General features: G+C 41.1%; 1 protein-coding gene across 8 annotated transcripts in view; it reads right to left on the bottom strand.

The window, feature by feature from the left end:
- The window catches only part of PBX1 (PBX homeobox 1), a 308844-nt gene that overhangs the window by 42446 nt on the left and 241916 nt on the right, over positions 1-24482 (bottom strand). For 5 of the 8 annotated variants that reach the window (XM_008514478.2, XM_070608177.1, XM_008514475.2 and 2 more), the window contains 2 exons: positions 22506-22618; positions 21076-21165 (listed from right to left, as the gene is read on the bottom strand). In XM_008514478.2, coding sequence (XP_008512700.1) covers positions 21076-21165; positions 22506-22618 — 203 coding nt within the window. The remainder of the gene's footprint in view (positions 1-21075; positions 21166-22505; positions 22619-24482) is intronic. The other 3 variants (XM_008514481.2, XM_008514480.2, XM_070608178.1) reach the window with 1 other exon arrangement.

A 24482-nucleotide genomic window follows, 5' to 3' on the forward strand; every position in this document is an offset into this window, starting at 1 on the left:
CCTCTTCACTCTCCAATGCAAACTATCCTTTATAATGGAGACACACTCTTCAAAATGCGATGTCAGAGACTGCACTGAGGAGTTACACGGATGGCAAGGTAAAATCTGCAAAGTCAAACGTGCCCTTTTTATCTCTGAACACATCCCTAGCGGGTCAGAGTTTGCACCCACTTCTACGGGTAACTCTGTGCCTGTGGCCTGGGAAGCAAGACTCAGTTTAACATTTAATTCCATCAGGTGAAGCCTAAGCCAGCAGCAGGCTCAACCTGGAACCTCACGGAAGAGGAAGTCAATAGAATATAAAATTAGGACAAACTGCAGCAGGTTTTCTAGATAAGGACATCTGGATTTTCAAAACACAAATTCAAGGTATTTGGGAACAACAAGTTTCAGGAACAAAAATGACTACTTACTCTATATCCTACTAATGAGTTTGGCACATAATGTGATATACACCAAATTTTGCCAGAACCCCATCTAACGGATAAAGCAAAGCATGCCTGTGGGAGGTGGTAGAGGAAACCGGCTATGGAGCCGAGGATGGAGCAATGGTGGATGGGAAAACTCACATGGTTTCTGCCGACAAAAGAGAAGAGCACAGACTTGCATCTAAAGTCCTGACTTCTCTTCTCTGCCACCCTCCTTGTGCTGGAACTGGCGCCACCTGCCTTTCCCTCGCTGTTTAGGATCCAGTAACTGTTTTCAGCCCAGAGCAGCGGCTGCCAGGCTGAGTCCCATCCTCCTCTTCCCGCTCCTCCTCTGAGCTCACCTTAGCAGCACACGGTTGATGCAGAGAATTCATCACCTGATGTGACAGCCCGAGTGAGCCTGGCACTAGGAAACTCTCATTTGCAACCCAGAAATACGCTGAGGTGCCACAAAGGGCTGATGTCAGCACCGAGTTGAGCTAGATCTGCATATGGGCCAGATGCCATTACCAGAGATGCCTTCAACATGGGTGAGGAGGTTTACGTGCTCCAGGCCCTCAATCACCCAGGCACTGGTTGGGCCAGCCAGGAACAAAGAAACATGGATGCATCCTCTCTTCCTCTGTATGCACACATGTACGTACATACACACACACACACACACACACACACACACACACACACAGAGCCACTATTTATCTGGGGAGACAACAGCTCACCCAGTGGAGTCACATCCTAGATCCAGCATTTTTCCATCAAGACAGAAGCACTATGTTTTCCTGGTATGTATATTCTTTTCCCAAGATTATACAGCAAGCACTTAACCAAGAGAAGCTGTGATGCAAAAAGATGCTATTGGAAAGTCCCCTTAGGGACAAAATATTCAAAATTTCCCTGGGAAATTTTACAATGGTAAACAGATTCATGCCCAGTCTGGCACCCCTCCATTCCTATCTCTAGCTCCCACCAGAATGATCTTTCAAAAATGTAGCTTTGATCATGTCACCTCCCCGTTTAAGCCTCCAATGGCTTCCCATCAGCCTCAAGATGGGTTCAATGTCCTCATCAAGCCTGCAATATCCTTGACCTTGCTGGCTCTCTAACTCAATGCTTATGTTTAATACTTCAACCATGTCAGGCTACTGAGAAATTCCCATAACAGAGCTGCCATTTCATGCCTGCTTCTTTCTCCTTGAATATAGTGTTTTACTCATCCAATTACATGCCATTTGCACCCTGGCTGCTCTTCATGATTGAGTTGAGGTGTCCCTGCACCCCAACTTGCCGCTGGCAATGTCCCTTCCTCCTGCAGGCACCCCAGTTCTCTGCATGTCCCTCTATCACAGCACCTGTGCATTTCTTCTTTCACAGTCTGTCTCACCTACCAGACCATGAGAGCAGGGATGTGGAACTTATCTTTGATTCCAAAGTGCCTACTACAGTGCTTGACACAGCATAGATTTTAATCACTATCTCTTGGAGGGACATATGAAGAAGTACGTAAACATTTAGTGGCACTGTAACATCCATCCTCCATCGCGGGTGTGGAAAGGGGCATGGCATCAGGTCCGTGACCTCTACAATTCAGACTGACTACATGTAAACAGCTGTGTACACCTAGAAAATATTCAACAGAGACCGCAGAGGCAGTGCCAGGTTTTGGGGTAACTTTTACATCTAGGAAGTGAACGTTTTTCTTTTGCTAAGTAAGCATCAAGGAGATCTGGTACTTCACAGCTTCTCCCAAACAAGTAACTATGATTAAATTTATATTGTTCTGCTTTGTTCTTAGGGAAAATAGATGAGAAAAACACTGGATCCTGCCTGTTACACCTCCACAGTTTAGCACACCATCTCAAGAGGAATGTTCTCCATAGGGCACAAGGTGAAGGAAGATATCCCACCATGCATATGGAACAGTCTCCTAGTCACCACCTCAGACACAGTGAGAATCACAATAATGTAGAGAACAGACATAGTCCCTAAGTGGCCTGTAGGGTCTTTGCCCATTTTTACTCTCTCCAGGGCTGAGATCCACATGCAGATTCTACTTCCACCTTAAGACCTATGGATGGAGTTGCCAGATGAAATATGGGATACCCAGTTACATTTGAATTTTAGATAAACAACAAATAATTTTTTAGTGTAAGTATGTCCCGTGCAGTATTTTTATTTGCTAAATCTGGGCAACCCTATCTGGGAATAACATGTATTCTCAGCCAAAAAAATTTTATTCTAGCCTAGTTTGGTACCGTAGGTAACTCAGGATCAATTTTGCTGCATCTGTGTCTTCGTACAGGAACTTCTTCCTTGTGGCTGAGATCATCTCTACCAAGTCTACGCCTAGCTTCTGATTAATGTGCTGTTTATTACAGTTCATTTAAGACTGAGATAGTGCTTTGCTCCTGTAACTGGGATCCCGCTCTGGAACCTCAGCTCACCAACTAGTACCTGCCATCACATTTCCCCAAAGTCAGTCCTCTGCCTGGACTAGTCCGTGCTGCTGGCTCTAGGACTGCTGTCTCCACGGTTCCCTGCCTGCTGGGGGTATCTTCTCTGATTGCCACCAACCACTTAGTCCCTGGTGACCTTACATCCAAGTCACACCACCACACCCCTGTCTAGTCTGGCTCCTATCACAGCCTTTTGAGCCCTGAGATCTTGCTGTGAAGGTCTATGTTAAGAAACATCAGCAGTGCAATCGGCCATTCTGGGAGAGAACAGATACCCTTGCTAACTGAGACTTTGGTAGTATAAGTTGCTGCAAAGAAATAACAGATTTCCCATTGCCACAGTGAGATTTCTTCTTACTCCATAGAGAAGTCAAGTGAGAGGCTGTGTGCCTCTGCCTGTCCCTCTCCTCTGCTCTCTAGGAATCCATGTCATCCTTTAGGCCCAGCTTGAGAGCCACCTTCTTCCTGGGAGTTTCTTCAAGGCACACTATCACCCACTTCTCCAAATTCTAGCACCACTGACTTTTTGACCCTTCGTTTTGACATTTAAGCATGTTCAGCTCTCATTTCTTTAAACATCCATGCGAGCACCAGATCTTATTCACTGTAGTCACTTAATTCCGCAAATATGTATGCAGTGCCTACCTTGCGCTATATACTGGGCAAACAGTGGTAGATGAAACAAATTTTTAAAAAATCTGGGGTCTGTTCCCATGGAACTTACCATCTTGTGGGAAATAGACATTCAATAAATCATCAAACGAATAAATGTAGATTCTAGATGGTAATAAGTGCTATGAGAGAGTACAAAGAGGACCTCATTAAGGTTGTGGCTTCTGGAAAGTCAGCCTAAAGGTGAACCAAAAATAGTCAAGTAAACAGTGGGGCAAAGAGCCCTCCAGGCAGAAGGAGAAACCTATCCAAACACTCCAAGAAACTGAAAGAAGGGCAGAAAGAATGGAGAACAGGAGCAGGGTGACAAGCACAGCAAGATGGGGCTGCAGAGCGGGAGGGCTTGATCATGCCAAGGTTTGCAGGCCACATGAAAGGTTTTGATTTTTATCCTCAATGAGATGATAAATCACTCAACCACAAGCCATCAGAGGACAAGAATCCTGTCTGATAGAGGAGCTGCTCAGTTAAGTACTTGAGTTGAACAAGTAGAAAAACAAATGCTTTGAAAGCTTCCCTTGGAGCCCTGCCCCTGTGAATATAAGACCATCTGACTGCTGGTGACCACCACAACTGCGGAGTTACTCAGGAACCATCAAAGTAATTCCCTGACTTTGGTTGATGACTATATAATGGTATATAAATCCAGTGTGAACTCCTATTCTTACTTCTCAGGCCAGGAAGCTAGGACTCAGAAACTACCATTTGCCAAATTTAGTCCCCACAATATGCCACTGCTTTTGGACTTCAAGTTTGAAAAGCTCAGGCTGTGTGACAGTGTGTGGGTACCACATGCAGAGCACGGCTGCTACTGATGCTCAGGGCTGAAGGCACATAACTCATGCTCTGCATTTCACCATCGGGGCATCTTTTGCTGTTTATTAAAATGCTAGAACCTATGAACCACAAGACTGGACTCAGAAAAGTCTTTCTGGGGATTCTAATAACTTCTACTCTTAAGCTTCAATCCACCTCAGCAAACTTGGTTTTGGATAAGACACACTCTACTCTTCTGGGGTTGAACTTCTAAGGCAACACCATGTGTAGCGCCATCTTGCCAGTTAAGAGGGTTTTATCTTACACTGGCAATGCAGAGTCCTGGTAGAGCGAGATGATAAACCTGATCCACATTCACTTGGTATGAATATGAACTCTCTTATTACAAGTCACTCTCTACAACCTTATCTGGCATGCATTCTAACTGCTCTCCAATGCTGCTCTGTCAAAATCCAACTGCAAGTCTCTATCAATTGCAACACCATCAGAGTGTGCCATCCTGCCAGCACCCAGTGCCACATGATTGAAGTGCACATGTAGGTCAACCCTGAGATCAAGATCTATTTTGGCACCTTCTTAGCTTCATCCTTTTCTAATTCATCTGTTGTGAAGGCACAGAATTAACAATGCCACGTAAGGCACCTGAGACACAGAGGATGGTTTTGGCTGAACCTTTCATAGCTCGTACAGGTTATGAGGTAGTGGACATTTTCAGGTTTAGGGCTGGGTTGCTTTCTTATTTCTGTTAAAAGTGCAAATAGGACAGCTACACACTATGTTTCCGCATCCCACAGACTTCTGGGGTCCTTAGGTTAAATGCACATACAGGAAGTTAAAACTTAAAATTTGTTTTACTTAACTTTTCAGAGGCCAAGAAAAATAAGCTCAGCTTGATTTAGCTAAATAGAGGTGTCTGAGTGCAGAAAACTATTTATATCTGATTAAACATCCTCTATACTCAGACCAGCATAAACCAAAATCCATCCACACTTATACACATCCACACACAGTGTACAACACACATAATTTCCACATACTCTATGATATTTACGTAGAGCTAACAGATGTTCAGAAAATACTCATAGCACCCAAAGAATGTACACACACACACACACACAGATGCTACTTATCTACTTATACTGGAAAAGAGTAGCTGTATGAGACAACAGACAATTATATTTCCTCATATAGCCAAATCTGGATAATTCAAGCAAAGGATATTTCTTTTACTCTCAATATAAATTATCTGATTGGCTCATTCTATACAGACCCAAATTCTTCATCTTATTTTTATAACCTTTGACTTTGCTGAATGGCTGTTATTTACTCAGGGCACACACAGAGATTGTATACACACCTTAATGATGAACAGTGGCTCTACACAGAACACACACACACAACTTGTGGTGTAAACCTTGAGGCTATTTACCATTGCACAGGAAGATAAAGCCCCTTCCACTTTTCTGACCATCCAAGAGACAGCAATTACCCCAGATTATCAGACCAACAATGACATGCCGCGTAAAGAGAGACACTGAGCCAACTCCGCATCCCAAAGACTGGCATATTCAAGTACACTTAGGACATTAATAGCAATTTACGTGCCATCACTGAGACAAAGCCACAAAGGCTCCGTTGGCAGCCTCTTATTTTGAAGCCTATTATTTGTGGGAGTTACAGGCTATAATCACAACAGAAACTTTCAAAACCCTTATCTTCCGTGACGCACCAAATCTATTTCAGAGCCATAATTGCTATGTCACCGGAGAGTTTGCTGCTTAATGCACTCAAATGCCATTTAGTGTTTGCAGGGTCATTACAGCTAACAGAAGAGGGGGGAGATATGGTGGGACGCTGTGGGGGAAATGCAGATAGAGAATGTTGAGGGGAATGTGCTAGAATGGGGCACTCGCCTCCATTGCACCTAATTTATTTATGGGAGCACATTGTTCTGAGAATTCTATCTACTGATGAAATGAGAGCAAGTGCTTGAAAACTGTCTATCTACTCAAAAGAATTCTGAATTCACTTGACACCATCCCAGAGATCTTCAGTGGATGCTGGGGGATACCCTCTTGTATTCCGGGATTCTCATCCAAGTAGAAGAGGGGGTTGATTTTTAAAATTTTTATTTTTTTCCTTTTGGATTATCCCAGAAGCCCCTGCAGTGGAAATCTTCCAGCTGTGCTGTGGGCTCAGGAGTCTGACTTGGCTTTTCTATATGTGTTCTGCTACAGAATGCGAAGGGCAGAGGGGAATGATGGTGAGATGTCAAAATTCAATAACCTAAAAGAATGTGCTATCTTACAGATGGTGAAGGAAGATACAAGGAGACTGACAGAGCATCCAAAATATGAGAAACCATCTAGTCACTCAAAATACCATTTTCTAGACCAAAGTCTAGCTAAGGCCATAAGAAAACTTTTTAAATATATGTAGCTTTATTTCTTCAACCTGGCTATAACCTGGCCAAGGACATATTTGTAAACTCCTATTACTTAGGGTAATACTAGGCGCAGGGTAAATCTTCAAGGAAATTTTTGACTGAGTAATGTATCTCTTGGTTCTTCTAGAAAACTCTGATGTTCTATTTTATAGCCCTGAGTTTTTTCATAGACTAGCAGTATAGAAAACGTCAAGCTAATTCAGATTGCAAAGTTAATTTTTTTTTTTTAAGATCAATACCAGTATTACTTATAGATCTGTCTTTAGTTTCCTACGATAATAATCCAGCCTTCAGAATAGACAGAATGAGACTTGGAGCCTTATTCCACATGATCCTTCCTCCATTCAGAAATAGAGTATTCTCTGTTTTCTAAATCTTGGCCAAGTGTGGAATAGGAAAACATCCTTATTGTGTAAGAGTTTGTAGACATTAAGAAGAAAAAGACAAACATTTCAAGAATACATATAAAAGACTAACAAACATATGAAAAATGGTCAATCTCATTAGTAATCAAAGAGATACAAATTAAATTAAGACAAAAATGTGACGGCATTTTATAATTTGATAATTGACAACGACTGAAACACTGCTAAGGCATTGTTATTAAGGGTATGAGGAAATGGGAATGATCATAAACTGCTGGTGGGAACCAAAAATTAATAGAAGTTTCCAGGAGAAAAGTTTATAATATATCACAAAGGCCTTAGATTTGTTCCTCTCCTTTGATCCAGTAACTCCATTTCTAGGAATTATGCAAGGAAATAATAGAAAATATGTACTGAATTTTCTGTACTATGATGTTACCAGTGTTATTAATAATAGCAAAAAAAAAAAATAAATAAAAAGAAAGAAAACAGCTTAAATGTTCCCCAGTAGAGATTGATTAAATAAATTATGGACTTTCCCTATGACAGGCTCCTATGCAGTTATTAAAGTTATGTTTGAGAAGAATGTTTAATGACATGGAAAATATTCATAATATATTTTTAGTAAAATAAGTAGGTTACAAAATGATACGTTCGATATGATCATAACTATTCTGCACCCACACAAAACACACTTACACACAAATGTGAGAAGGCTGCAGAGTAAAAAGTTAGCAGTAATTTGCTTCTCTGATTTTCCTGCATTCTCCAAATTTTCTGCATTAAATTTTAATTCAGAATCAGAAAAAAAAAGTAAATGTAAAATTTAAACACAGCATAGGAAAGAAAGTCCACATCTAATTTAGGTCTTTGTTCTAAGTGTTTGAAAGGTCTTAGCCAACCTCCAGAGCTCACTGAAAAGAGAGACCACAATTAATGGTCAAATACAGGTCTGAAGAAGAAAGATGGAGGCACCCTTTTGCCTAGTGAAGAAAAAGTTAGCAAATGATTTCATAACTCTCTTCAAATACAATTACCTGTGAAGAGTGTTAATCAGTTGTTTTTCTCTTTCCACAAAAAATATGATCAAAGGAAACAGGCTAAACACAGCAATCAGCTTAGACAAGATGAGAGCTGCTCAAGAAAAGGCACTAGATCTCCTTTTTATTTTCCCTAACGCCCAACACAATAACCGGTTAATAACAGATTCCAAGAAAATGCCTGCTGTTCGAATGCACTCATTCATCAAATGAGTGAATGAATGAATGGATGAAGTGTGGATCAAGCTCAAGTTCCAGAGACCACACTTGCTCTAGAAAAAAGTATGAGAAAGAGGAGAAACAGCAATAGATAGCTGGTCATTGAATATATAGACCCATAAAAGATTTCTGGCACGAGTTGGTGAAGATAATAGGATACTAGATATAGATAAGTTGGAGGTAAAAGATGGGTACCAGGTTCTGATAAATGAAAAGAAAAAAGCCATTCTCTTGTGGGAAAAACTCTCTGGACAACAGAAATACAAAAATCTGTTATGTTTATGGGGATTTTAGGCAGGCATAAAATCCAGCCACAAGTCTGGCTGCAGGTTTAAAAAAAAAAAAAGACAAAGAAAGAAAAGAAAAACCTCTTGACAACAGGTTCAAGTAGGTCACTTCAAAAAGCATACATTAAGCACCTACTATGTCCCAGGCTTGAAGTGAAGGCTGGGATACAAACCTAAGATCCTTCTCTTCAGAAACCAAGGGCCTAGAGAGGAAGTAAAGATAAGAATCAGAGAAGAACTCCCATTCCAGCCCAGTGCACTAAGTACTATGTAGGTACAGTCTGGAGGAACTAGGCAGTGCTTCCAAGGAGAAGGTAATTCCCAGGTGAGTCATGTAAAATGAGTAGAATTACGAGATGTTTGCCACTGTGTAGGTTCTGGGCTATGCATTCCATTGCTTGAGAATGTTTAATATTTTTCTATGCTTTTTTTGGTGAGGAAGATTTGCTGAGCCAACACCTGTTGCCAATATTTCTCTTTTCTTTTTGTCTCCCCAAAGCCCCAGTACATAGTTGTATATCCTAGTTGTATGTCACTCTAGTTCTTCCACATGGGATGCCACCTCATCACGGCTTGATGAGCGGTGTGTAGGTCCACGCCCAGGATCCGAATTGGTGAACCCTGGGCCGCCGAAGCAGAGTGCACAAACTTAAACACTCGGCCACTGGGCAAGCCTCGCTATCGCTTGAGAATCTTAACCACTAGGAATTGCCTCCAGCAAAGGCCAAGCTTACTAGGACAAGACGGGGAGAGAACTGACATTTATAGTGCCAGGCACTTCCAGAACCTATGGTCTAGAGGTCTAGAGAGGAAGTACCAGGACAGGTACTTGGTGATTTTCAACAGCAAAAATAATCACACTAGACAGGAATGAAAATTGATGTCTGCAGGTCTATTTCTCTAACCTTTAGATTTGTTACTGTTCTTACGTTGTTCTGATGCCTAGTTCTAACCCCCTCTGAACTTGCGTTGTTCACATTTTTAAAATGCCCTAATTGTTTTAATAAACTTGAATTACATAACTTAATGCATATAAAGTGCCTAAGATGGGGAAAGTCAACAAGTGCTAGTTATTAATACAATTATTAAATGTCATTTTAGCCTGTTAATTTTCTATCCTTATTGTTTTTAAAGTTACTGCTTTATCCCACTTCCTTATTTTATTACTACTTGATCTGTTTTATAATCTTTGTATGTTCTTAGATGGAGTTATTTATTTTAACCACTCATCCTAGCTTATTTTATGTTTTTATTGTTCTATTTTTTTTATTGAGTTAATGATAGGTTACATATTGTTCTCTTTAGTATTTGTGTGTCTTGATTGCTTTTAACCTTCATTTTGCCATTTCACATGCAATTTTATCATTCTCTTGTGGTTTTTATCCTTCGATTGCCTGTAGTTCATTAGTACATTCTTTCGTCTCAATTCTCCGTTTTCCTTATTTCCTAGCTCTTTTTAATCTAACAGTTGTCACCATTTTTTCCTATTTAATTTTTTGGATTTTATTCATATTATATTTTCCCTGCACTGTGTTGCATTTATTCTTTTAAGTTATTAAAAATGCCAAGTGTCAACAAAGAGGAGGGACAGTCTTCGTAGAAGTCCTGGCCCCATGGAGCAAGGGTGGCTCTTTTTTATCCTTTTTGTTGGTCCAGGAGAGACTGTTACTTTTATAATTCATAGCCCAGTTTCTTAAATGCTAATCTTCCACCCTCTAAAAACCATTATTTAAAATGCCTATTAAATTAAGAGGCAAAATTTTCCTTTTCTTCCATTTTACTGTTCCCAGATTTAAAAAAAATATTAACCTCTACTGATATTTCGCACCTAGCTTCCTGGAACAGTCTTGCCATCTATTTTAATGAACCACCAAATCTCTCCAAGAGATACTTGATCTAAAATCTCCACTCTCTCTTCTGTATAATCACTGGCTCCCTGGCTAAGTTGGTTACCCAAATATGACACAGTGGCAGTGTAGAGCAGGCTATACCCAGGGAGGAACTTTCTATGTAATTTTTAGATTTAATTTTAATAAAAGGAGTCTTAAGCCTTCTATATACCAATCTGAAAGGATGCATAACATAACAGTCATAACTGAGTTTTTATAATTCTTTTCCATATCAACCAGGCTCCAAAACATTTATTACTAGGAAACATAACAGATTCTCTTACTGTAAGATTCTTGCCACTTGCCTTCCTTTAGCACAAGGACTAGCGGTTTACGGGTCCATCTGGATAAAGGGAAAGAATACAGGCTTTGGAGTTGAACTGACCTGGGCCCACAGCCTGGCTCTATCACTTACTGGCTATTTGATCTTGAGTAAACTACTGAACCTCCCTGAGCCTCTGTTTTCTCATCCATAAAAGGGAGATGAGACTGTTGACAAAGACATTGGACTGTGTTAGAGCACTCACCAAATGTTAAGAGTTAGTATTCTTAGTACGGATATTGGTGGAAGCTCAAGTTATCCCCGGAAGTTAAGGCATACAATTAGTTGTGCTTTGTTCTTCCATCACTCTAAAAGGGCACAGAGTGCTGAGTAGCACAGCTGGGTCTCTCCAGAACTCCCCAACTCTGGTGAGAGAGGGGCCTGAAGCTTCCCTCATCACATCCTCATTCTCTTACAGAGCAGAGCATCCTCTTAGTCTACAGGTCGGCTGAGGATGGGCTTCCCCACTCCCATGACAGATCACTTCCCTAAGGTGAACTAAAGTACAATTTTAGACAGGTGTGTGATTTTGAAAAATAAGTTTGTATAAGTTTGAAGGAGGCTTCAGAAAATCAATTGACTTCAAGCTAAGGGACACTGGAGGAAAAAGGGGGAGAAACAACCAAAGATAAAGAGGGGAAATGTAATATCTTGCAAGTGAGGAGATCACATTATAATTTAATTTTCAAATATCATAGTTTCTATTTTTACATATTTCAAAAGTTTTTATGATGGAAAAGGGATACAAGTCCCTTTAAAAGCAGGCATATCAAGTCAGAACCTAAGGCAAGTGTAGAATAAACCATGTTATTCAATTTAAAATAGACTTTTGAGCTGAGTTTGGCTATAAGATAGAGTGAGGGGGTGAGAGGCATCTAGGGGTTGCGGGGGAGGGATACATCTGACGGGATGGAAACAGACAGACTATTCTGTGGGTTACTGTGCTCTGTCCTTCTTGCTCTTCCTTCTTTTTTGTTCGCTTCTGTAAACTACAAGAAAGGAGGACACACAAGAAAGTAAAGGGTAGAAAACTTATACACAAGTGTATTACATTTGTCAAAGCTCAGAGAATGTGCACTTACGATCTGTACACTTAATTGTGCAAAATTTTACCTCAAGAGAGAAAAAAAAAACTGCAAACAAATATTGAACTCTAGTTAATGATACAATACCAGGAGTATTTACTTAGGTCAAAGTGTACTGTGTACTATACACCTTAGTGTACTGCAGTTTACTTTAAAATACATCAGAAAGGTAAGATGGATTGATGGATGGATGGAAGGACGCAGATATGGATAGATATATGGGGAAGTCACTGGAGTAAAATATTAATGACAGAATCTAGGTAGTAGGTATACTGCTCTCACTGTAAAATTCTTTCCAATTTTCTATATGTTTGAAAAACTTCAAAATAAAACAGAAAATTTTAAACAAGTAGTATCGTTAATGCAAAGAAAGCAACATGATTCCTTATCTTCGGTAAATCCTAGATGACATTTAAAGGCCTTATCCACTAGAGCAGAGCTTCTCCAAGTTAATGTGCTTAGGAATCACCAGGGGATGTGGTTAAAATGCAGAATGTGATTTAAAAGCCTGAGTGGGGCCTGAGATCCTGCACTGGTCACAAGCTTCCAGGTGATGCCAACCACTGCTGCTAATCTGTGGGCCACACGTTGAATAGAGCAGCAAGGCAGGGAGGAAGGAACAGCTAAGCAGGGGCTGCCAGCAAAGGCTTCGGTCACCTGGGAAATCTGAAAGAGGGACCAGACTTCCTATAAGCCCCAAAGGGTTTTTAGGCGTAAAGAAAGGATTCAAGATGAGTTCAAAGACCTGTCCTGCTTAGGCTTGAAAAATTATTAGGTTAGATGAATTCGTGGCTGATAGAGTTGGAAATTCCTGCAAACAGAACCATAATAAATGTAGGTATTTATGTGTTTATATTTTAAATATTCCTCCATATTATTTCATTGTATAAAGCATATTATTATACTAATCTGAGTTAACCTCTTGCAGATGGTTAATTTTTAATAAAGAGTTGTACTTATATTAGGAAAGGCTTATTTAAGCAGAAAGCATGCTTTTCTGTGTCCTATGTTAGGAAGTCTATTCTGTTTTCACAACATGGTCATAGCTCTAACACTATCATCCCATCTTTGCTGGCCATGAAATTACTGGCAGACCATCTAGAAGTGCACTGTCCAACATGTAGCCAGTAGCCACATGTGGCTATTTAAGTTTCAATTAATGCAAATTAGACAATTAAAAATTCATTTTCTTAGTCACACTAGCCACATTTCAAGTGCTCAACAGCCAGGTTGAGCTAATGTGGCTAATGGTTAATTTACGTAACAGCACTGAAATAGAACATTTCCATCAGTTTATAAAAAGTTCCTTTGGATAGCACAATTCTAGAAAGAAAGAATAGCTTTTGGCATAGTCACTTGCAAAATCTATAAAAGAATGGCAAATATCAATTCATCTTTATAAGCAATCTGTATATTTTTAGTTGATAGGAATACGATTATATATATATGTAAATTCCTCTTAAAATGGTCATTCCCAAAATTCTTTAAAAATAATATGATATTTACTATATTGGGTGGTGTGGTCCTTCCCTTTCAGAGAAGCAGAGTACTGAACCAGATAACTTCCCAGCCCTTCTAGCTTTCTGTTACTTTATGGAGTTCAAAAACCATGTCCTCTTGATATTTGCATTCACAGTGCTAGATATGAAATGGTTCTCAATAAACATCTGTGGAATAAAGCATTTATTCGTTTATTTACTCATCTGGTTAGTTGTTCCAGACCAAAGTGAGTCTCAGCTTCTGCCTTATTTCTCTGTCAGATTGGAGAATATTTAGAGATATAAATATTAATATTTGGAGATATGAAATAGAATTTCCCCAAGTTCAAATGTAGCTAGAGATAAGCAGAGATTTAAAAAATGTACCACAATTTAAAATAACAATCAGGTTTTCTGAGAAAGAGGCCTAATATTTTATCGGAAAGCAAGCTTGTCCAAGAACGTGGAACTCCTTCTTAGCAGGCAAGAAGTGGCAAGGCTGGACCCAGCAAGAAGAGGGCCATCTGCAGAAATCAATGCTAACATTTCCCATGATTAAATTCAGCCGGTTTAGTTAGCTTAATATTTACAGAGGCCCACAGGGCCCATGCCACTTTTGCGAGCACCCACACCAAAAAACTGCCCTTTGGGGGTTGTGATTTTTTTTTTTTTTTTTTTGTAGGGCAGAAGGCAGGACCAACTTGAGTCTGGAACAACTAACTCGATCCTAGTCCAAGGACAACACGGCTGCAGGGACAAACGTGGTCCGAACTGGGCAGGATGCTATCAAACACCAACTCCAATGAAAATAGCATGGCGTACATTGTCATCTCATAGATGGGAGAGAATCTTTCCAAAAATACAAATTTCTCTTTTATTTATAGCCATGAAGCATTTTCCCTCCTCTTTTATTTTCTTGGAAATGGAAAAACATCATGGTTTATAAGTATAATACGACACTGGAAGAGGCCTTGGCCATCATCTAGCTCAATTGTCCTTTTGAGAGTTGAGGGAACTGAGTCCTATCAAGGGAAAGTGACTTGTCTGCAGTCACACAGGCAGAAAGTGGCAGAAGTGGAATACGTGCACACATTTACATACCTACTCACACACACTATGAATGTGATAAAGGTTGGAGTGATCCTATCAGTAGGTTGGAGATCAACAAAATTCTTTGTGACTACTTCTACAAAGAGATAAGGAATCTCCACAAAAGGATGCTTCTTCTTCTTCTTCTTCTTCTTCTTATCATTACAAGTCCACAGTATGGCTGTGTGGTGAGTGGCAGGGGTAGATTTATCAGACTATTGCTTGTTGGTCTTGAATTCCTCTCTTCTGCTATATAACTTAATTTGAAATTCCCTCCTAAATTACAGAGTTGGTTGGTTCCCTTGTCCTAATAGTCCAAGAACAGTAAACCTAATCCCAGACAAGGTGTTGAATGAGACCAAAAGATAAAATACATTCTGACTGGCATCAGGGTTTTATGTCATCTCAGTACAGGGTTTCCCCAACTTGACCCGGATATAATAGAACGTAGCCTCATTCCCCAAGGTCAAAATTGCTATTGATGACATATTTATTGAATAAATGAATGGATCCATGAATATATGAATATTCCATTGAATGATGTGGTCTCATTCATTTTCTGTACCTTTTAAGGGCTTTCACCTGGCAGCTGGGGAAAAACAATGGATTGCATACGAAATTATAATATTGAGATTTCTTTTTTCTTCTCCAACTATTGTGGGCTCAAAGAAAATGCTTTTCTGGTCTCAAATGCTCAGTTGAGACAGTGTTAAGGTTGAAAGGCCTCATCATGTAAAAAGGTAAAGGGATTTACTGTTCCCCTTTGGCTCTGTCATAAAGGATAAGTCCATTTCTCTATTCCTGCTGCCTTCAAACCCTTCGGAGATTGGCCCACCATGTCCAGACTTGTTGGTTCTCCTCACTCCCTCTACCCCTCCAGCCTGGCTGTTCACTAGTCCCCAGCCACGGCACCAGAAGGTACACAATGGCAACTAACTGAGGAACAGATCTGGATATGTTTTAATTCCTTCGAAATTCAAATTCAACTTGGTAAAATAGAAGAATTAAAACTTCCTATAATTAAAGCGAGTTTTTAAAGATTTGCATATGAATTTTAATTATCACCCTCACTTCTCAGTCCTACAATTCCACATGTAGCAACATCTTATTAATGTATACTTTAAGTGGAAAGAGGCCTTTCGGAACTGTTTAAAGAAAAATTAAAATGATGGCATGTGGCCAACTATTACCATGTAACCTTGTGATATCCAAATGCCTGAAATGTGTTTACTCAAATAGGATGCTATTTTTGTCCTGACAATTTATATTTTATTTATTTTCTTAGTAGATGTCCTTTTTTCCCCTTGCCTAATATGGGAGAAAAGAAAACCAAAATAAAAATCACACAAGTTATGGTTTACAAAGATAAAAGCTTCATCTCTATTTTTCCACTGCTATAATTATCACAAAGCAAAATTCATGAGATTTTTGCGTCATAAACTGACCTTAATGGCATTCTGCCTTTACAGAGAGAACACTAACTTTATTACACACTTTATTTCCATTTTCACTAAAACTTGAATAAGAACAATCTTATAGAGGTATCTATTTACATTTAAGATTGGCTGGAGTGAACTCACTCCCTTAACTCACATTGGAAAATAATTAAAAATGAATTGTTTCACCCCCAAAGAATAATGCTTTCTGTGACCACAAATCTCTGAAAGGTCAAAGGGAAAAGTTCATGTCATGCAGGCTCTTCCTCCTTCCCATTTAGGGCCTCAAGATACAATGGGAGGAAGCAACCGGGTGGGCGAGGAAGTATGGCAGACGGTGTTTCTAATGAAACAGTTTTCTGGAGAGCGCAGTCTACAGTTGAGTCTGGCGTCCCTCGAGCTAACAGTAAGACTCAAAGATCATACTTGTAGGACTCTAGAACTATGAGCTGAAAGGGACCTCAGAGCTTGCTTATCAGGTCAATATCACAGATGACGCAAAAATACAGAGGTGAAGCAACTTGTCAAAAGAAAAGCCACAAGAAGGATCCAAGTTTCCTGATTTCAAGTTGCTTCCACGTTCCACCAGTTTCTCTCTGGAAGTTCCAGTCCCACATCTGGTAGAGACAGTAATGAGAACACCACTAGAAGGGATGCTATATTGCTACAGGTTTTGATAAGGGGCTTCTTTTAGGAAAGGAGGAGTTAAAGGATTCACAGGGATAATTCTCTCAGCAATATCATCACTATATAACTTCACATATTTAATGTTGATTTGAATCTTATTCTCAGAGAATCTGCATTGGCCAAAAAGTTTAAAAACTTTTTATAAAAAGGAAGACTTAAGAACCTTTTGAATTAAAAAGACCGTATATTTGTGGATTAGTAAAGCATGTAAAGTAAAAATCGTTACTAGATATTTTACAGCTGATATATAAGACATGGCTATTAGTCATTAAAGTGCATTTTTTAATTCAGTGGTATCTTTTTTTCTTTTTAAAGATTTTATTTTTTTCCTTTTTCTCCCCAAAGCCCCTCGGCACATAGTTGTATATTCTTCATTGTGGGTCCTTCTAGTTGTGGCATGTGGGATGCTGCCTCAGCGTGGTTTGATGAGCAGTGCCACATCCGTGCCCAGGATTCGAACCAACAAAACCCTGGGCTGTCTGCAGCGGAGCGCGTGAACTTAACCACTCGGCCACGGGACCAGCCCCAATTCAGTGGTATCTTAACTTCTCCTACCTGATTTATTCATTCAACAAACATGTTTAAAGCAACTAACATAGGCATTTTGGGAACGCATATACACATTATTCAGGAGTGAAAGACATAAAGACTAATTAAGGATGTCAGTGCACATATCTATAATGTAAGGAAAGGACATGTGTGATAGAGAGAAGAGGGAAGAAGGGCTAAGAAGACAGACAGCAAGGAGGAGCTGGACGTGGGAGAGTAAGTATGATTTTGAGAGTGGAGTGGGATGGGGGAGGTGGTATAGAAATGAAAGGACATTACTGTACATGGCATGCAGGAGTGAATGTCGGGGGAAATGTGTGTAACCAGGTAAGGGGGAGCTGACCACATTGCCTGGCATCCAACGTTTATCTGGATGACAGGAGGATGAGTTGGAAGGACAAGCAGATTGGGGCCAGAGTATGGAAGATTCTGAACATCAACTTCAGGGTTTGAAATTGCTTAGGTGGGCAAGAGAGAGGCACTGATGATTTCTGGGCAAGGAATGACAAAATTCAGGAAGTATGAACAGGAGAAAGGAGAAACTAAAGGCAGTAACAGGAATTAGGAAATGATCACAATAGTCTAGCTCATGAACTATTTCTAGAACTGGGATGATGGCAGTGGGACTGGAAAGGAAAGAATGGATGTGATAGCTAAGTGATCTTTAAGTATGTCTGATTGACAGAGAAGTGGAATAATCTCCCTCCATTACTTAGAGCCATACTAAACCTAGTGAGCACTGCCCGTTGTCATTTGAGAACACACAGTACTTAAGGAGGTATAATTTAACGCTCACCGAGCTAAGGAAGGGGGTCTTTAGGCCTTGAGTAACTCTATATCCTTTTCAAAAGCGTATCTTTCCATCAGAAGAGAGAAAAAGTGACAACTGTGTCTGAACCTATCCTCACCAGGAACTACCTACTGTGAAAACTGCTCACACAAGAGGAGAAAAAAAGGTCAAATTAGAAAGTTATCACTTATAACATTTCATACTGCATTCACGTGGAACGATTTATGCTTTGCCCAGCCCTTTCCTACTTATTTTCTCATTTTCCCTAAAGCAGCCCTTGAGGTATTAAGGGTGGGAATTACCGGCCCCATTTTATAAAAGAGAGGTTTAATAACTGCCCGTGGACACACAAGAGTTACCAGGACCAGAGCCTCCCAACTCTTACCACTACACCTTGCAACGCCATCGCTACGTGGTCTTAGTTAAAGGCAAGTGGTCCGAACTTTATGGGATTTAAAATAGACACTAGTTGGACATGATATGGGTGCTGTGAAAACCCAGCCAGGGGAAGTGGATGAAGGCTGCCCAGAAAATGTCCTCCACTGAATGAAACACAATCCAGAGCCCAGCTGGGAATTCCACTGCTGCCTTGGGTTTAGAAATTGTTTATTTTTATTTCTTGGCTCGAACCTTTCATTCCTGTCCTTGCCACTTCTTGTCTCCCTCCTTTTCTCTCTCTTTCTTCTCCTAGCAGCCAGAGCCCCAGGCTGCACATACACACGTCTCAGTGTCTAAGACCACTCTCTAAAAATACATCTCACTCTGACAAGCTGAGTCTCCTGCAGGTGGCACAATTTAAAATTGATACCAAAGGAATAGATCATATCATGATCAGCCTTTGATTCATTTACCCTGCATATTAAAGACCCAGAAATAAAATAAACACAGTTCACAGGGAAAAAATTCATGCAAAATGAGAGACTCTTTCAAGTGACATTTTGAAGCCCAGTTTTTGTGGTGGGCTCATGTAATCAGATATAATTGTCTGCACATGTTTGGTTACACTATTTCAGAAATGATTCCCAGCCCATCAGATGATGTCAGAGGAGTCGATGTCGACCTCCCAGAGTCCGAGGGCTGCTCTCTTCTGTGCTTCCCAATTAGGAAAGAAAGATGTCAAAGAGCAGAACTGCCAGCCTCACTTCCTGCCTGGTCACGTAGACTTTCTTCAGTTCTCCTTTTGCACGTGTGCATATTCTCGTTCCCACACTCTTGTACTTTCCTCGTGTTCCTTTCTTCCGCTTATACACAGAGCAAAGCTTTCTCTGGAAAAATCTATCTTAGATCTCAAAAAGATTCAGGAAATGCATAAATGTATATGTGCTTGAACCCACACACACCAACACAGAGCAACTTCATTCATTTGGAATCCATTTCTGAAAACAAACTTCTCTACCATGGTATGCTGTATTTCTCTAAGGAAGCTGCTGGCAAGTCATCCACTAATATGGAAATAATAATTAGTATTAATAGCATAAGCACAAGAAGGGAAGAATGGCTCTGCTCTGGAAATTCTTTCTAGAAAAGTGACACGATTGCCCAGAGTATGTTTAATAAGGATAGCTTTGACCGCCCTGCTCCCCACCAGAGAGGGACTTGATAAAATACCATATAAACTCAGAGGGGATTCTGCTCAAAGAAGGTAGAAAATAAACAATTCCTAATTGGAAGGGGCCTTAAAAGTCACCAAGCAACCTGGTGCTCAACTCCTTTCCACAATATCCTTACCTAGTAGCTAGCCAAACCATGTCTGAATGCTCCAATGATGGCTAATTCTTGACTTCCAGAGGCAGCCAATCCCTTCTTTGGACAACTGTGAGAAAGGCCCATAAAATGTTGAAGGGAAATGTGTTTCTCTGAATCTTCTCCTCACTGATCCTATCCTACTCCCTTTAGATACATCATTTATGATGACTCTAATCCCTCTCACAGAGGACAGCATGTCTAAAACTATTATGTACCATCAACTCTTCCCTTTTATGGGCTAAGAATTCCTAATTCCTTCATCCATTCTTCATCTGATGAAACAGTTGGTATTCTACTGATTTCTTCTAGTCTGACTATTGTCTTGTAGGATTTGACCAGTGCAGAGGTAAGGGAGCCATCACCTCCTTCCTTGCTGACACTATACCTCAATTAGTATCAACTAGGATTACATTAATGCATCATGCCTACCTTTCCTTCTTTCCATCCCCAATTTATTTTAATCATAACAACAGAAACAAACAACAAAAAATCATCACCATCAACCAAGCATAGTTTTCTTTAATCGCTCTGAGCCAAGAGTTCTACTGGAGCCTCTTGTGACCTCTAAAAGCCCAGAAAATCACCCCTGATCTAAAGAACAGCCTCCTTTTCCAGGCTGTCCTCTTGTCCCAGCTTGCTGTCACCGCTGCTGAGATAGCGGACGATTGATCTGAGAAATCAAGTTGGATTGCTGTCCCAAATCTACACTCGGTTCTCCTTGTGTCTGTCTGATCGATTTCACTCTATGCGACACAGCTTGTCGCTATGAATTTTCATGCTAGTCAGAAGCCGCCAGCGCACCCAAGAACAAGTAGAAGATGGTCTGCACCCCTCCCCATCCCTTCAACATACCCAGTCTCTGTGTTAATTTCTTTTGCTTTTTAATCATCCTTACACAGATCGAAGAAAGGTGTTTTTTTTTTTTTGATCACAGACCTGGATGTAATGGATTTTTGGCTACTGGTTTTCCTCTCCAAGTTCCCAGGTCCCAGCTTGTGGTGACATTTCCTACCACTGTTGTACTAGGTGTCACCTGTTTAGCAGCTCCTCTCAGCTGAACGCATGTGGCCGCAGGTGCCATGCAAACACTGATTGTGTCTGACAGCCCTAGACGCCAGCTGCCTGCATGAAGCCTGCCCAATCGCCACTTTTTTGTGGGTAGATGCTGCCGATGGCATGACCGATACAGAAACAAGAAACTAGGTGACCGTAAAGCTAAGATAAGTCCTACTAAGTGGCATTCTGAGCCCTGTGGCTTTGAAATAATTGGTAGTGATAGAATAAAAACAAAGGGTGGGGGGAGCGTTGTTTTCTTACACTGATGCCCTGCGGACTGTACATCTGACTGGCTGCGAGTCCGTCACTGTATCCTCCTGTCTGGCTGATAACATGGCGAAGGGTATCCACCTAAACAGATGAACAACAAGAGAGGACATTAGTCAGGGAGATGCATGGAAAGGAAGGCGGATCATCATCACAGAGGCTACCATTTGGGCATGCCAAATTAATGCAATCATTTTGGAGATATTCTTCCTGGTAAAGGGTCCATCAGGAGGAGGCTGGGCCTCCTCTATATGCCAAATCCATTATCCTTTCTGAGTTTAGTAAGCAAGACAGCAAAATGGTAAAAGAAAGCTGGGACTCCCAACACTGAAACTAATTCAATAATGCTGCATGAAATGGCAGGGACTGGGGTGCTGGAGGGGGTTAAGAGGACAGAGTGAAGGAATGCTCCCTTCCTTACAGACCATCCTATATAGCTTCTCCTTTGCTGGAATCCTGTAAAAGTCCAGGTTTTGTTTAGAGGGGCTAGGGCAGCCACCTCACAGAGAGAGCATTATGTGACTAACACTCTATCTTTTAGAGGACTTAAATGATGACCAGTTGTTTAGTCACTTGACCAAAGTCTGACCATATCTCCTCAAACTTGTTTCCAGGCAATGTTTGTTTAGCAAGGGGCTGAATCACTGACCAGCTGGTCCATTCCAGGCATGTAGTACTTCCTGTTCCACATGCATGGTGGGAAACCAGATGGACATGGCTTAGAACTTCCCTAGTAATTCTGACCCGGAGCATCCTTTATCCTGCCACATCAGTCTCCATGCTGATGGTAGGATGGCTTCCTTCAGGAGTGAAGTGAAGTGTAGTGAAGGCGAGCTGCTTACTAAGGAGCACTGAGGATTTACACCACACGACTTGATTTTTGCTTCCCAATATGGTCTTAGACTCATCACCAGAAACCCAATCCCTTGACCTCAAGGATGACTGAGAAGATGAGTTTAGTCAACTTGGTTGGGTGTTTTTAAAGATTAAAATGAAAACGTGAGATACTAAGGTATTTGCCTACTCATCAATTACCTCCATATTGGGCAAATAGCGAGTGTGGGAAACCAACGAACAAGAGGGATGCGTGGAAAGTGAGACAGTGGACGGAACTCCTTCTCCCTTTCCCTTTAGTGAACCAAGAATATGCTGGTTCTACTTGCCTGATAGGCCTCGGTCACCTCACCCTGTGCTTACTACTCCCCTCCTGCCTTCCTAGTGCGACTGACAAGCCAAAGCCAAATGCATTCACAAAGTGTGGACGAGATTCCCCACGATAATGGTTGTCTTTGTTTTAGTTTGGTTGTTGGTAAGGTTTTGTTTCTACATTCTCTCTCTCTGGACAGAAGCAGGAAGTGCCAATACAACTGAGGGCTCTTAGACTCTAATGCATTCACCTGGTGGCACATTGGCTGGGTCCCTACCTGTGATTGCACGTTGGCTCCAACCTGGGCCCCTTGGTAAGAATCCCCATTGAGTGACTGCACGCTCATGAACAAATCTCCAGAGTTTGACATGTTAAAAGAACTGGAAGAACCTGGAAAGGAAAGAGTGAGGCACCTGAATCACAGAAAGGAAAAGGCTCAACCCCCGCAACTAACGGCCAAGAGGAAGGATGACATGCAAAGCAACTCCCCCAAATAAAAACTAAAATAAAAATAACATCCACAGAGTCTGGTTAGTAGCATGAAGAACAGAGCAAGCAATAAAGGGTGCATATCATTCATGTTATGTGAAGCCACATCTGACTGCAAGTTGCCAAGAGGACTGCTTCCCCTTAGCAACTTCAAGCTGAGAAAGGGAACAGCTATTCTTCTCAACTTAGTCTGTTTGAATTGGAGACAGCCTCCCGACCTAGGATCTCTCCTTGATGCCTCTAAGATTCTAGGGTTGGCCAGGGGACCACAAGCTGGTTAGCTGGAGAATACGGGCTGGTCAAGAATACTTCTGCCACCACGATGGAGCACATGAGCTATTCAGCTGGATTCTAAATAAGCTATTGCCAAACTCATCTACTCTCACATCAGGGGTAGCCCCCGGGTGGGGAGTGCATGAAGGCAATGCCACACATTAGGGCCAGCCCTGTGATATGAGTCCACTGACATTCCTGATTTCTAGAAAGAAGGTTAAGTTCCTTGCTGGGTGGCAAACAGCCCAAGGGAGCCTTGAGGACTTCAAGAATATGTGAGAATGATATACTCTTCTCTGCCACCGGCCATCAGGGAGGAAGATGAAACAGAATCATGGGCCAGGAATTCTCAAGCATGCATGAAATATGAAATGCTGATAATGATGATAATAATAATAATAATAATAATAATAACAACAAAAGTGGGCCTCAAGAAGAGCAGTTAACCGTCTGCTCTCACCTCCCAGAGATGGAATCTTCTCCCAGAGTTAGCCTTTAGGCACCACCCAGCTTCCACTGGCTCCATTGTGGTAAATCTAACCCACCCTCAACTAAACGCAAGGGTGTGGAAAAGCTTAATATTATTCTGAAGTCATCGTGCAGCTCAGCGCATTAGGAAAGAAAGCTCAACGTGCAAGGTTTGGTTAAAACATGACGTTAGCCTGGAAAAGGAGAGACCTTAGGGACCCAGGTCAGTTCCACTCTACTATTTCCAACCCTGTACTGCTTAAATTGCACTCTTGCCCTCATATTCTGAGACAGCCATCATCTGTGTGGAATCGCCCAACAATGATTCATGGCTCAGCTCTGACACTTCCTTTTCTCCTAAGATGGGGATCTGTGCTCTCCTAGAGAGCTTCCTACTCCTCATGGAGAGCTGCACCTAAGCAGAAGACAAGGCTCTTTTTTCCGCATAGAAGGACCACTTAACTGGCAATGAATTCCATACTCTGTCACTCTGCTCTATGCTTAACTATTCAGAGCATTCTCATACTTCAAAGGCAAGAGCCATTTAGAGGAACCAAATGATTTACTGGAGGACAATTTACTTGAGGACAACCTCAAGTTAAGACACATCTCCATTTTTCTTTCTTCATTGGGAAGTTCATCCATATGCAAGCAAGGAGCTAACTGTTTTGCTATGTAAACGGATCCTCCACTCTCACTCCCTTCTTGTGGGAAAGAGGGGATGCTCTCTTTGGGGGTGTGGATGACTTAAGCACCATCCAAAGAACTATGACATCTCCATAGCTCTGCAACATGTCCTGTCTCATCGGGCACACATTTCTCTGTTTAGGAATTAGAAAAGTGGGTCTTAGGTAAAATAGGCACAGAATTTGACCAGGTGTGGCTTATACCCAGTCAGTGGGGCAGATGATTTGGCCTGGAACTTCCTTCCATTAATGTGGTACAGATCTTCCAAAGAGTACCCCCCAACATGTGGGTGAAGCAGCGGGCAGCACAGATCACATTCTCATGTTAGATATATAAT

The sequence above is a fragment of the Equus przewalskii genome, unplaced genomic scaffold (genome assembly GCF_037783145.1).
Source record: "Equus przewalskii isolate Varuska unplaced genomic scaffold, EquPr2 ChrUn-3, whole genome shotgun sequence".
In the NCBI taxonomy this organism is placed as follows: domain Eukaryota; kingdom Metazoa; phylum Chordata; class Mammalia; order Perissodactyla; family Equidae; genus Equus; species Equus przewalskii.